The sequence below is a fragment of the Thermobia domestica genome, chromosome 3, assembly GCF_964235325.1.
Source record: "Thermobia domestica chromosome 3, izTheDome1.hap1.1, whole genome shotgun sequence".
In the NCBI taxonomy this organism is placed as follows: Eukaryota; Metazoa; Arthropoda; class Insecta; order Zygentoma; family Lepismatidae; genus Thermobia; species Thermobia domestica.
In genome coordinates, this window is record NC_137456.1 from 228,521,365 (window position 1) to 228,534,448 (window position 13,084).

At 36.8% G+C, this 13,084-nt stretch overlaps 2 protein-coding genes across 2 annotated transcripts; both read left to right on the plus strand.

The window, feature by feature from the left end:
- The first annotated feature begins 352 nt into the window (after nucleotides 1-352).
- LOC145682146 (uncharacterized) lies at nucleotides 353-1,868 on the plus strand. Its single transcript, XM_081753735.1, has 2 exons — nucleotides 353-1,007; nucleotides 1,555-1,868. The coding sequence occupies exons 1-2, from the start codon at nucleotides 353-355 to the stop codon at nucleotides 1,866-1,868; spliced, it is 969 nt and encodes a 322-aa protein (XP_081609861.1).
- Nucleotides 1,869-2,037: 169 nt separating this feature from the next.
- Nucleotides 2,038-2,853, plus strand: LOC145682147 (uncharacterized). Its single transcript, XM_081753736.1, has one exon. The coding sequence runs from the start codon at nucleotides 2,038-2,040 to the stop codon at nucleotides 2,851-2,853; it is 816 nt and encodes a 271-aa protein (XP_081609862.1).
- The last annotated feature ends 10,231 nt before the right edge of the window (nucleotides 2,854-13,084 follow it).

Consider the following 13,084-nt stretch of genomic DNA (forward strand, 5'->3'; position numbering starts at 1 on the left):
GTACATTTTAGCGGGTAAAGTTCCTACAACAAGATATTCTAGTATACCACAAGTGCCATTTTTTGTGCAAGCAAGTAACCTTGATAGACAGCTAAAGACATTATGGGAGCTCGAAACTATACATTCAACAGTCATGACTCAAGAAGAAAGGCAATGCGAAGAAAACACTACCAGATGTAACAGTGGTCGATTCATTGTACGCCTGCCAATTAAGCCAAACCATAAACCATTAGGAGAATCATATAATTTAGCTATTCGTAGATTTTACCAGCTAGAAAGACGGTTGGAGCAGTGTCCAGAAATTACCGAGCAGTACTGCAACTTTATGAGGGAATATGAATAATTAGATCATATGAAACCAGTGAAAGAAGAACATGAAGATAGTGGTATGAAATGTTATCTGCTACATCACGCAGTATTGAAACCATCCAGTACTACAACAAAGCTAAGAGTGGTTTTCGACGCTTCTGCAAAGACTTCAACCGGGGTTTCATTAAACGACATACTAATGACAGGACCAACAATCCAGCAAGGTTTACATGCAATTGTCACGAGATTTCGAACATTTCCCATTGCTTTTACGGCGGATATTCAGTCAATGTATCGAATGATTAAAGTTCATGAAGATGACATTGGACATCAAAGAATTCTGTGGAGATATTCATCAGTGGAACCAGTCAAGATTTATGAGTTGAAGCGGGTCACATATGGTGAAACATCATCACCATATTTGGCGATGGGATGTCTTCGAAAGTTAGCGGAAGATGAAAGAAGTAAATATCCTCAAGCAGCGACACTATTGGAACGTAATTTTTTTATGGATGATGTAAGCTCAGGATGCCATACCGTTGAACAGGCGTTAAAGCTTCAGAAAGAACTTATTCAATTATTGCAAAGCGGTGGGTTTACTTTAAGAAAATGGAGTTCGAACGAGCCAGCATTGTTGGAAGCAGTTCCAGAAGAACATAGGGAAATACACTTACCGTTTGAATTTGAGTCCGAGTCAGGTGTTTCAACATTGGGTTTATCGTGAAATGCTGCATCAGATAAGCTTCTCATCAGCAACAAGTCAGTTAAAGAATGTCTCAAAACCAACATACCAACCAAACGTCAAGTGACTTCGACCATAGCAAAAATATTTGATCCTTTAGGAATTATAAGCCCTGTAGTTACTCCGTTCAAGATTTTCTTACAACAAATGTGGATCCATAAGATCGATTGGGATGATCAAATATAATCATAGCTCTATCAGCAATGGTTAGACCTGTGTCATCATCTTCCAAGTGCTAACGAAATACAAATTGATAGATGTGTAGTATTGAAGAATTATTTTCATGCCGAGATACATGGATTGCTGACAGCAGTCAACTTGCTTACGGCTGTTGCATATATGCTAAAACTGTGGACATTTCAGGCAAAACTATTATTAACTTTTGGGTTGTAAATGGAGAATAGTTCCTATTAAAAAGGTAACGTTACCAAAACTTGAACTTTGTGCGGCAGTACTTTTGAGCAGGTTGTGTCACAAAATAATTCCGATATTAAACATTTCAGTGGATAGTACTTACTTCTGGACCGATTCAAAAATAGTGCTTGCATGGATATCATCTCCAGCTGCCAGATGGAAGGAGATCGTGGCAAACAGGGTTGCAGAGATACAGGAGATCACATCAGTCAACGAGTGGCATCATGTGTCCTCAATGGACAATCCAGCCGACATTATTACACGGGGAATGGATCCGAAAGAGATGAAGGAAGGAGATATTTGGTGGCATGGACCCGCATGGCTTGAATCATCTGCACGGCCCGAACAATCAGAAGTGGTAGTGGAAGATGTTCCAGAAGAAAGGAAAGTAACGAGCATATGATTAGCCAGAAGGTGACATAAGCTGTCTGGAGAAATTTTCATAATTGTGGAAACTATTGCTAGTTATTTGTTTGTGTCGTCGATTTATTTAGAATTGTAAAAGTCACAACGAGAAGAAAGTAGGAACTATTTCCACTACTGAAATTAGTGATACTTTACAACAATGCATTATGATAATCCAACAGGTTAGTTATTCGCAAGAATTCAAGTACTTAGCTTCATCAGGCAAAGTTTCATCCCAAAGTGAACTTAAATCTTTGTATCCATTTATAGATAATGAACAGTTGCTACGAGTGGGAGGACGGCTAAAAAACTCCGACTTACCGTATGATAGCCGACATCAGATCATCTTACCACCTAAAGAGCATCTCACCAAATTGATAATTGAAGCGGAACCAAGAAGATTGTTACATGCTGGGCCGCAATTATTGATTTCATCATTGAGGCTAAAATATTGGATCCCACGAGCTAAACAAGTCGTTCGATCTATCATTCATCAGTGTCTAGTTTGTTTTAAATTGAAAGCGTTAGCCTCAGAAGAACTCATGGGTCAATTACCAACAGTACGAATACAGCCAGCTCGAGCTTTTATTCACGTAGGGGTGGATTTCGCCGGTCCCCTAATGATAAAGCAAGGAACTAGATCTCGTAAAGTGACAAAGGCGTATGTTGCAATATACGTGTGCTTAGCAACCAAAGCGATTCGTATGGAGTTAGTGAGTGATTTGACTAGCCAAGCATTTTTAGCGGCTCTTCGAAGATTTGTACCAAGAAGAGGCAAATTTTCGAACATATATAGTGACAACGGAACCAATTTCGTTGGAGCTCAGCGAGAACTTAAGGAGCTTCAACAGCCACTCAGTTTACAACAATTTCAAAACTCAATTCAAGATGTTGAGGTCCAAGAAGGATTCACATGGCATTTCATTCCACCCAGGGCAAGTCATTTTGCATGCATTTGGGAAAGTGCAGTGAAGTCATTTTAGTTTCATTTAAGAAGAATAGTAGGTTGCACGATTTTCACATTTGAAGAACTCAACACAATCATAACACAAATAGAAGCTTGTTTGAATTCAAAACCAATCACCGTTCTATCCAATGATCCCGATGATCCTTCATTTTTGTTGCTAGAACATTTCCTTATTGGTGAACCTTTGATGAGCATTCCTGAACCAGATCTACTGGACATTCTGACTAACCGAATATCAAGATGGAATCACCTTCAGAAGATGAAGCAGCATTTTTGGAAAAGATGGTCTCAGGATTATCTACATGAACTAAAGCAAAGAAGAAAATGGACACCAAAACAACCTAATATTTCTATTGGAGATGTGGTTCTAATTAATCAGAGAAGACAATTCTCCTCCATTGTCATGGAAATTAGGTGTCATTCAAGAAGTGTTTCCGGGAAAAGATGGACTAGTGAGAGTAGTGAGTGCAAAGGTTAAAAGAGGGACTGTTAAGAGACCAATTACTAAAATTGTACGTTTACCTAAAAGTGATAATGTGGATTACGTGTAAGTTGATTGACTTGGTTCAATCAAGAGAGGGGAGAATGTAGAGACTTTTATAGCGAGTTTGTATCATTGCCATTACATTTGCATAACGTTTCTCTTTTGCTAAAAACAGTTTGTGTGTGTGAGTGTCAGCAACTAAAACACCATGAGATCCATACAAAACGGTCCTCCGGAATTCGTAAAAAAGACAATATAACTGTAAGTTGTAAGAGTTTCAGTTCTTGTGTAGTTAGTGCAAATAAACATTTATTCATTTATCACAATTAAGCTGTTTTGTGAATATTTTTTCATCAAAAGACAGAAACAGGGCCCTTTATGTGTCCGGATAAACAAAGGCACCCTACATACAGAAATAAAGAAACTAAAGATAATTTAGGAAGCAGACTAGCAGAAGGAGCCCCATTAATTACATGAATATAGGCTACACAGTAGATAGCACTGTTGCTACGTAAATTTATTTTCTTTAAATTTTTCTTATATTGTAGAAATGTATATCCAGTTTTTCCTTAGATTTTGGAGCCCCCAAGAGGGCGGGCCCTAGGCTATAGCTTGTTTATCGTACGTAAATCCTGCACTGTAAATAATATACATTTACAAGCGCGGATCAAAGAGTGGCTATAGAGGCTATAGCCCCCCATTGGCGCTCAGGTATACACTGGATAAACGGGCCTCAATTCTGTTCACTCTAGATAAAGAGGCAAACTATGGTTTAGCTCCTCCCTTGATCATATCCTGAATCCGCCACTGTATATATATATATATATATATATATATATATATATATATATATATATATATATCAAGGCTGGCCTTGGACCGATAGCTTCCAATCGGGCCCCGCGCTGGAGTCATCTACTCTGCTGTCCAGTCTAATCTTCTCTCCAGTACCGCTTTAACAGTATATTAGGCCCAAAGCAAACAAGTGTGTTGTGGTCCATATGACTAAATTTTGCTCCTAATACATGCCATTATGTTCGCGAGGCCCCCAGACAAGTGAATCTGTTCTGCTACTCTCGGTTATCAAGTACACACAACAACATATTACAATACAGATATATCCATGGACTCCACAAGGGAAGGTATTGCATCTCCCTAACAAGTAAATGAATAGTTTATATTAAATTTCCGGGCATAAGCTAATATTTTCTTAATTTAATGCTGCAGTAGTTTCTTTGTTTTTACGTTTATAACTTATGTTGTAAAAACAGATATTATGTCTAGGGAGAATATTCCACACCTTAACACTCCCCTAAATTTCCTTACACACATCTGTGGGCTAAAAATATTGTTTTCTTTGAGTTTGTGTAAAAATGTAAATCATTATTCAGGGTGCACACCCTTTTTATTTTGAACACCCTACTAAGTAAAAGTTCCTGGCATTTTTACTGATTACGTCATGTGATGCTACCGAGATGGTATTAAATAAATCAGCCTCAATGCGAGCTCTTTGCATATCCTTTCTCTTAATATATTTATATTAAAAATTCAAAACCATAAGACAAACTTTGCCCTCTCCTGCGAAAAATTCCGAGGATTTCTTTTTTTCTTTTGAAAAATGGTCAGGAAAAGCGAATGTATACTAGTGCATACTGAATAGGTGGCTGCTTATAAAGGTTTATGATCTAACTAGAAGAATCCAATGGAAAATATGTCATTCATCTGCAATCAGTTCCTTGAAGTTTGTAATCCTCTCATCACCATTTCATCTTGTCTGCAGTCGATGACGACTTCAATTGTTTTCAAAAAGATACAGCTGTTAAGGAATCTTTGAGCAACTTATTTATATCAGTGTGTATTTCAGTATGTATTACAAATATAAACTTATGGAAACATAGACTGCACCAGTGTATTTCTAGCCCAATTTGATATATTACATGTGACCGCCTTTCTACTAGAAAGAAAATAGAAGTTAAGTGAGATACAGATGGCAGCCATTATAAGCATACCCTCAAATAGATGTCTACTTTCCCCGCTGTCGCTTAATGAGGTTTTGGTTTTCATCCATTTACCCGTTTTACAAATAAAACGAAATTTTCAAATTTAAAACGCATTGTTATGGCTTGTTCTGATCAGTCAGGTTTTTCGCCACTGCGGCCATCTTTATGGACAGAAGCAGTTTGAATTTTGCTTACACACGTTTCTTGATATTCTACACTTCTCTGCCAAGTTGGTCAAGAAACTAGACATCGATAAGTTTACTTGTAAGAGATGAAAACTATGAAATACTGGTACAGAACTTTCTCTAAAAATTGCGAAGCACAAGGGTGAAACATGTATTTTAAAAATTCATTCACTGTCTGTATTGACATTTGAGTTAGACCCTATATATATATATATATATATATATATATATATATATATATATATATGTTCTACAGACCTTGGTGCAAATTAGTTATAAACCCGGTGCCCCACAAAATGTTCCCACTCGGCCCCGCACCACCTAAGGCCGGCCTTGATGTATATATATGTGTGTTTAGTATTGTACTATGGAAGCTGATGAAAGAGCTCTATATACTTGATTTCTTGACAGGTAAACAAAGAATATTTCTGTGATTAATCTACCCTAAAGATTGTAATAATGTATCTTATCTTTTCTCTTGCATGTATATTCTCAGTCCTTCATTTCTTTCTTGGAATACATAAACGAAGACTTTAGTTCGGCTTCTCCTTCACAAAATTTTTTCGAAAAGTTGACTTCCTAAATTACTTCTTCTCATAGAAACTATCTAGAAATACACTGTACTGCTGAAACAGAAACCATCAACTAAAGAGGTCATAAATTTTGCCATTCCTCGTGTTTGAAGTTCCTGTTCTTCACTATGATTTCCTTCCTCCCGCCCCTGTTAAGAAATTCAAAGTAGGTTTTCCAAAGGACTGGCTCCGGCTGAGAAGAAAAGTGTGATGTGGAATGACTATAGTGGCATCTAGCAGTTAGACGGCCAAGTACGTGAACACGAAAAAATCTGATTTCTGATTTTTGTAGATTCAATAATGAAGGATATAATTTCTCATCGATTGTGTAATGGATGCATTTGGAAACAGCAAAAAAATAGTACAGTAGCGCACAAATACAAAGATAGAACTCCATTCTCAAAAGAGTCCGACGTTTTTAGCTCTTTTTCTTACTGTAAAAAAACAGAAGACTTTTCCCTCTAATTTTGATCATTTTCTTATGGGAATTTGGATTATAATTATATGTATTTATAAGAAGAAAATATCACGCACAGAATTCAAATTGTACCTTTAAAATGAGATGCATCATGTTGAGTGAGCTATTGAGACATTTTTGCGAAAGAACGAAATGAAACCATGATTTCCCTAAAATGTTTGAGATCCCATGTAAATTGAACACCAATATTCCGCCACTGTGGCTCACTCCTTCTCCCTCTGAAGCTCGAGTGTACGTGAGAGAGAGGGGGAGAAGTGAAATATGCAACGACAGGATAAAGAACCGTCAAGAAAGAAAGAGAGAGGGGGCGAATATAAATATGAAACGTACTTATCATTACAGCGTATGATGAAGAACGCACACACTCGCCAGTTATTCGAATTCTCGCCAGTGATGCTTTGTAACTTCTCCAACAAGAGATAATCTCTGTTTCCAGCCATTGTTTTATGCAAAAAAGTTATACTACCTGGTGGCTAATCGATCATAGATTTTTGCTTGGAAGTCTGGTACTTTAACACTACACCACGGAATTGCTTTACCCAAGCTTTGTTCAACAAATGCTGTAATATTTATTTCTGAGAACGATAACACGAAAAGTGTTTACAGCAGATCAATTAAGTGTTTCGACTGTCCTGATAAATCCCTTGCCTTTTCCCAACCAACATTCGTAAATCCTCTCTATCGTGATAAAGGTGTTTTTTTCCACATTCTTAAGCATTGATTGTCGAATATGAGAAATCGATTCTTTACTATCACTTTGTAAAAATGCAACCTTGGCGTGAACAGGATTTGAACCTATGCTGCACAGCTTTAGTAATCGTAAGTCCATTACGTTACCACTACACTATCATTCCACCTGAAACTAGAATCCAAATATGACTTATTTCAGCCTTGACCTTTTGAATGTTCAAGCTTCTTCTTATAAGGTTGTTGCACCTAAGTGCACAAAGAAATTCATTTATTTGACGATCCGGAAAGAAATTAGTTCCCACTAATAAAGAAAACCACAATCAATCCAGGAAAAAATACAGAAACAAATACATATCATGCGGTAATTTCGCTGTGCAAATTCAAAAGTACGCGAATGATAATAATAATAATGACTTACATTATAAAATTGAAAGTGACTGTGACTTATAGTCTCTTGAACCACCCGACAGATCTCCATCAAATCTCTACATTGATAATGTTCGTACCTGGGAGTATTTTTATTGTGATAAAACTTGGGCACCCCACATTGTTGTAACACTTGTGCCAGCAATCTAAGAAATTGGAATAATGGGAAGGGGCGCTCAATGCCTTTTGCAGTGCCCATGATTTGGAAGGAGCCAAGCGACCACATCGGAGACTGTTAGTTTTGTATGGTTACTTCCGTCAAGAAGGTAATTTCCACGAAGAAGAAGCGGGCCTTGATCTATCCTAACATTCCTTCTGCAATGCGCCCTGTTCCACATGGAGAAGGACTACCTGTTTCTGACCCACCTAAAGAATACGATCTTTTTTCTGATGATGATCAAGAAGTTGAAGCTTCTGAATCAAGTACTTCGAAGGACCCTACGTTTGTTGTAGAAGAACCTCAATGTGAACCACATAGACTTACTCAAGAGGAACTAAGTGATCTAATCAGAGACTTGGACCTCTCGAAAAGCAAAGCCGAAATTTTAGCGTCACGCTTAAAGCAATGGAATTTATTGCAGAAAAAGTAAATATTTCAGTATATCGGAAAGATGTTCATTTCATTTTTTACTAGGGAAGACACACTTGTAGCATGTATAGATGTAAATTGTCTCATGAGGGCACTTAAAATTAATTACGAACCTACGGAGTGGAGGCTCTTTATAGATTCGTCCAAGGTGAGTTTAAAGGCAGTGCTTTTCATATTGGAAATGAACTTCCTTCAATTCCTGTAGGTTACGCAGTTCATATGAAGAAATCTTATGAAAACTTGAAACGTTTTTTCAAGCCATTAAATATTACGATTCTCAATGGCTCATTTGTGGTGAGCTTAAAGTAATAGCACTATTGCTAGGTATACGGTTAGGGTATACAAAGTATTGTTTCTTTATATGTGAATGGGACAGTAGAGATCGTGAATCTCATTACCGCAAAAGTGATTGGAGTACCAAAGAAACTCTTCAACCGGGAGTGAAAAATTTGCAGCATGAATTACTGGTAGATCGTAACCGAATTTTGCTTTCCCCCTCTACATATTAAATTAGATCTTATGAAAAGTTTTGTTAAGAGCATGAACCAGGATTATGAGCCCTATAGGTATCTAAGAGGACAATACCCTCGATTAAGTGCCCTCGATTAAGTGATGCCAAAGTTGAAGAGAGTGTTTTCATAGGGCCATAGATTAGGCAACTATTCAAAGGTCACAAGTTTGACGAAATTCTCCAAGGTGAAGAGAAAGCTGCGTGGGAAAGCTTGAAGAGTGTTTGTTCACAGTGCTTGAAAAGACACCGAGCAACAAATTACAAACAAATGGTAGCAAAGTTGTTATTGTGCTACGAAAATCTTGGTTGCAATATGTGTCTGAAACTCCACTTTCTTCATTTACATCTAGACTTCTTTCCCGGAGATTGTGGAGCAGTGAGTGACGAACATGGTGAGCGTTTCCTTCAAGATATTGCAGCCATGGAGAAGAGATATGAGGGAAAGTGAAGTTCTAACATATTGGCCGACTACTCTTGGACTGTTGCAAGCGATGATGCAGATGTAACCTACAAAAGGCAAGCCAAGCGAAGACGCTGAAAATAAATTAAACATAATCCTGTACAAGGGATCACTTGAAACTTTTGTCTACATTGCAATGTAGTTCTTGCGCAAAAAGGTATTTGTACATATTTTTCATGTTTTGATGTTAATAGTGATTTTTATTACGGAATTGTTAAAGTTTAACTTGACCAATGTTACTTTATTTTCTGTATCGCTGTGAAACTGGTATTTGCGCAATTTTGAAAAAGGAAGTACAAGAGTATAGAAAGCTATAGGTTAGGGTACGTTTTAACTCTCCAGCTTATCACATCAGAGTAAAATTGATAAAAAAGTGAAATGTAGTTAGTTTTACAAGGATTTTGCTTAACTGTTCTATAAATATTAATACATTTGTATATATACAGCTACTGTTGCACAAGGGCGTTTTTTGCACAACCTGAGATAAAAAAATTCTTCTATTATCATTTCCTTTCATATTTTGCTTAAATGAATGTAAAAATCGCAATTTCAAAGAATTTACATACTTTCGATCAAAATTTGTGCAACAGTGTTATAAGCGACGCTTGAAATATAGTCTTCAATTTTACGGCAATTATTATAAAAACATATTGGGTTTTCGAACTTCCGAAGCACAATTCCCTCTAAAGGAGAAGGGGGAAAGCGCCCCACCTTGCCCCATGATGGGCGCGCTTGATTACATGATAAGTCTTCAAAATTCACAAAGATTGCTGGATGCTTATCCCAACACTATTCATGAACTGACAAATCGCAACTCTTAAAAACGTAACAAATTTCGAAAACATGAGGCATGGCAACAATTGCAAAGCGCCAGTTGAAATCTTAAAACATGCGGCGAAAATTAGGAGTGTTGCCAATTTGAAAAGTCGAAAATGGACACTTGGTGCACATTGAAAGAGTCATAAATTCATATTGGTTAACTGTAGAACAAGAATAGCGTATCATTGGCTTTTGGGGAAAATTTACTATTAAAATTAGGTTTCACACACACACTATGGTTTTCATTTTTCAAGGTTCACTTTAATTCAAAATTGTGAAATTCGAGAGCGCCGAAGGAAGATCTGCTGGTTCACCCTTTTGGGCCAAAATGTCTTTGGGACGGTTACACGATCAGGCCGTGTGTATCTGGATTGATACACATTAATTTTCCTTCCGGGGCTCGTGTATCATTTTTTATACACAGTGAAGACTTTTTTCTAGCCCCTCGTATGTAAACAGATACACACCTAGATTTGTATAGCGAGTTGTTTCCAACTACTACACCCCGTGATAGTCTGCCCTCACTCTTGGGTTCAGCCTATATGTTATATTTGTCAAAAATATAAGTGATGAAAATCATTGTATTTATACCTTTACTTTATATATATATATATATATATATATATATATATATATATATATATATATATATATATTATTCAGAACGCCAAATACAATAGTTTACTTTTAGTGTCAGTTCAAAAAATCTACAATAAATATTTTTATAGTATGTGATAAAATTACAATTTTCCCTTTTTCAGAATGTGATGGATTCCATCGAATATGATGGACTCGAATTCAAATCAGTTCGAGTTTCACTCTCTTCAAACATAAGCGTCAGCGGTAAAAGAACTTTATGAGTGTAAATATGAATATTGAAAATCTACTTTCTTTCATCATCATTTGTTCTGTTATTTTAAATTTCTCACATTGTTTTCATCTTAAATTGATAAACTTACACTTAACATAAAGATCTTGAGCACTTTAGGGTTCTTAGTGGCTAGAATTGAAACACTCCTTGAACAAAAACATATTATTTTCACAGTTATCACAAACTGTTGATACTTGGGTCGCATACTTTCTCTTGCCTTGCCTTGTCGATCCTTTTGTGTCATGTCTCTTATAACAAGAAACACATCTTCCTCTAACCTTTTCCGATGAGTTTCCTGCATCATATTTGTCAATCAGGTTATGCTGCCTTCTTGTGGAACGATGGGTGGTCATCGATTCAGTCAAACCTAACATACTCTCCAGAACTGACTCATGAAATTCTTTAATCGATTGATCTGTGTTTATTGTGTTTTCATTGTACAAACAGTATGCTTTAACGAGACTTGTTCCCCAAATAATTTCTAATACAGCCTTTCTATACCATTTTGTGCAGCGCCTCAAAGATGTTCCGTAAGTTGCCATCTGATCACTGACATCGATTGATGACTTCCGTTCGTTATAATCCACTACGCACTTTGGCTTCTGAATTTCCTTACCTATAAAAGTTTGGTCACGTGATCGTTTGTGGAGTGTACTGTCGAACACATCAAATCATCTCTATTGTGATTCCACTTCAGCACTGTTACTCCATCTACAGTCTCTTTTCCAACTGTTTCTCGCTGTTTCAATTTCGCATCAAGGACTTGTTTCGGGATATGTTTTCTGTTTGTCCTCAAATTCCCATCAAATGAGTTTTTGATTTGAGAAGACGATAAGCGAGTGGGATGGATGTAAGCCCTACGAATTTACGCATCTCCGTTATATACCGGTATGTAGCTGTCAAATCGTGTATCCTTGCGTAGGAGAAACATCGTCAATCTTTTTTATTTGTTGCATCGCATACAAATTAGTTTGATCAACCATAATCTTGAGTATTTCAGGATAAATGAACAACTCGTAGTAATCTATCAGATCAGTAAGAGCCAAAATACCACTAATAGTAGGGTCAATACCACTTTTTCCAGTAAATATAAAAACATTGTGATTGCCACTTGGGTTACTCCACGAAATGTTTCCCAAAATTCTCTCTAACAGATTCGAATACGGTACACTGTCTTCTTGTGAAAATGGTGGATTATCAGGTACATTTAGTCCTTGCGACACTGACATAGTACTTTCATTAGTCGGATCCGTATTGGTTTTAATTGCGTAACTAAACAGTATGTCGGAAATTGCCATACCCTCACCAGCCTCGTCAAAAGAACTGTTTGAACCAACAGCTGCTTCAGGAAGCCACTCCGGATCGAGATCAGAGTCCAGTAATATATCAGAATTTTCATCTTCTGAACTATTCAAATCTAGATCTTCAGCGTCAGAGCCCATCAAAATGGACTCAATTTCTCTGTCACATATTGTTTTTCTAGACGTTTTGACTCGAAGAGACTATACTATAGGTCTATTGAAAGAAACAAATGACACGAGCGATAAAAATTTGGTAAAAGTTTACGTCAAAACAAAACCAAGAAAGAAATTTAGTTGTTTTGGGCGGCGTGTATAATTTCTGATACACGCTTTAAAATTTGTCAACAATTGAAAACTATTAAGTTTTGAAGGGGAAAAATTGTCAATGAGCATAACAATGCATGACATTTCTCAAGGTCAACTTGGCCCGGGAGGGTATACCACGTAATTATCCTGTGGCCAGACAGTGATTTCGACTGTGCATATAAACTGATACACATGGCCCAGGAAGGAAAACCAGTGTTTATAATTTTTTATACACACGGCGCTCAATGTGTTAAGCACATAGTAAGTATAAACAATAAATATAGCTTATCTAGCCGAAATGCGTATCATTTCACATTTAAAAAAGTAAAAAGCTTCATTCGTTCCAGTTTACGCCATGGCTGGAGTTTAAATGCAGAGTTTTATGTTTCTTTGATGAGAGGTTCGCGAAATGCACTATTTTTAAGTTTATTTTAATGCTATTATCCCGCTTAGGGTATGTATTGTAATAAAAAAATACAACTTTTCCCCAAATAGGCCTATCTTAAAACAAAGTTCACCATTGTCTTCCTGATTAAATTGTAGCCCGAAATTATG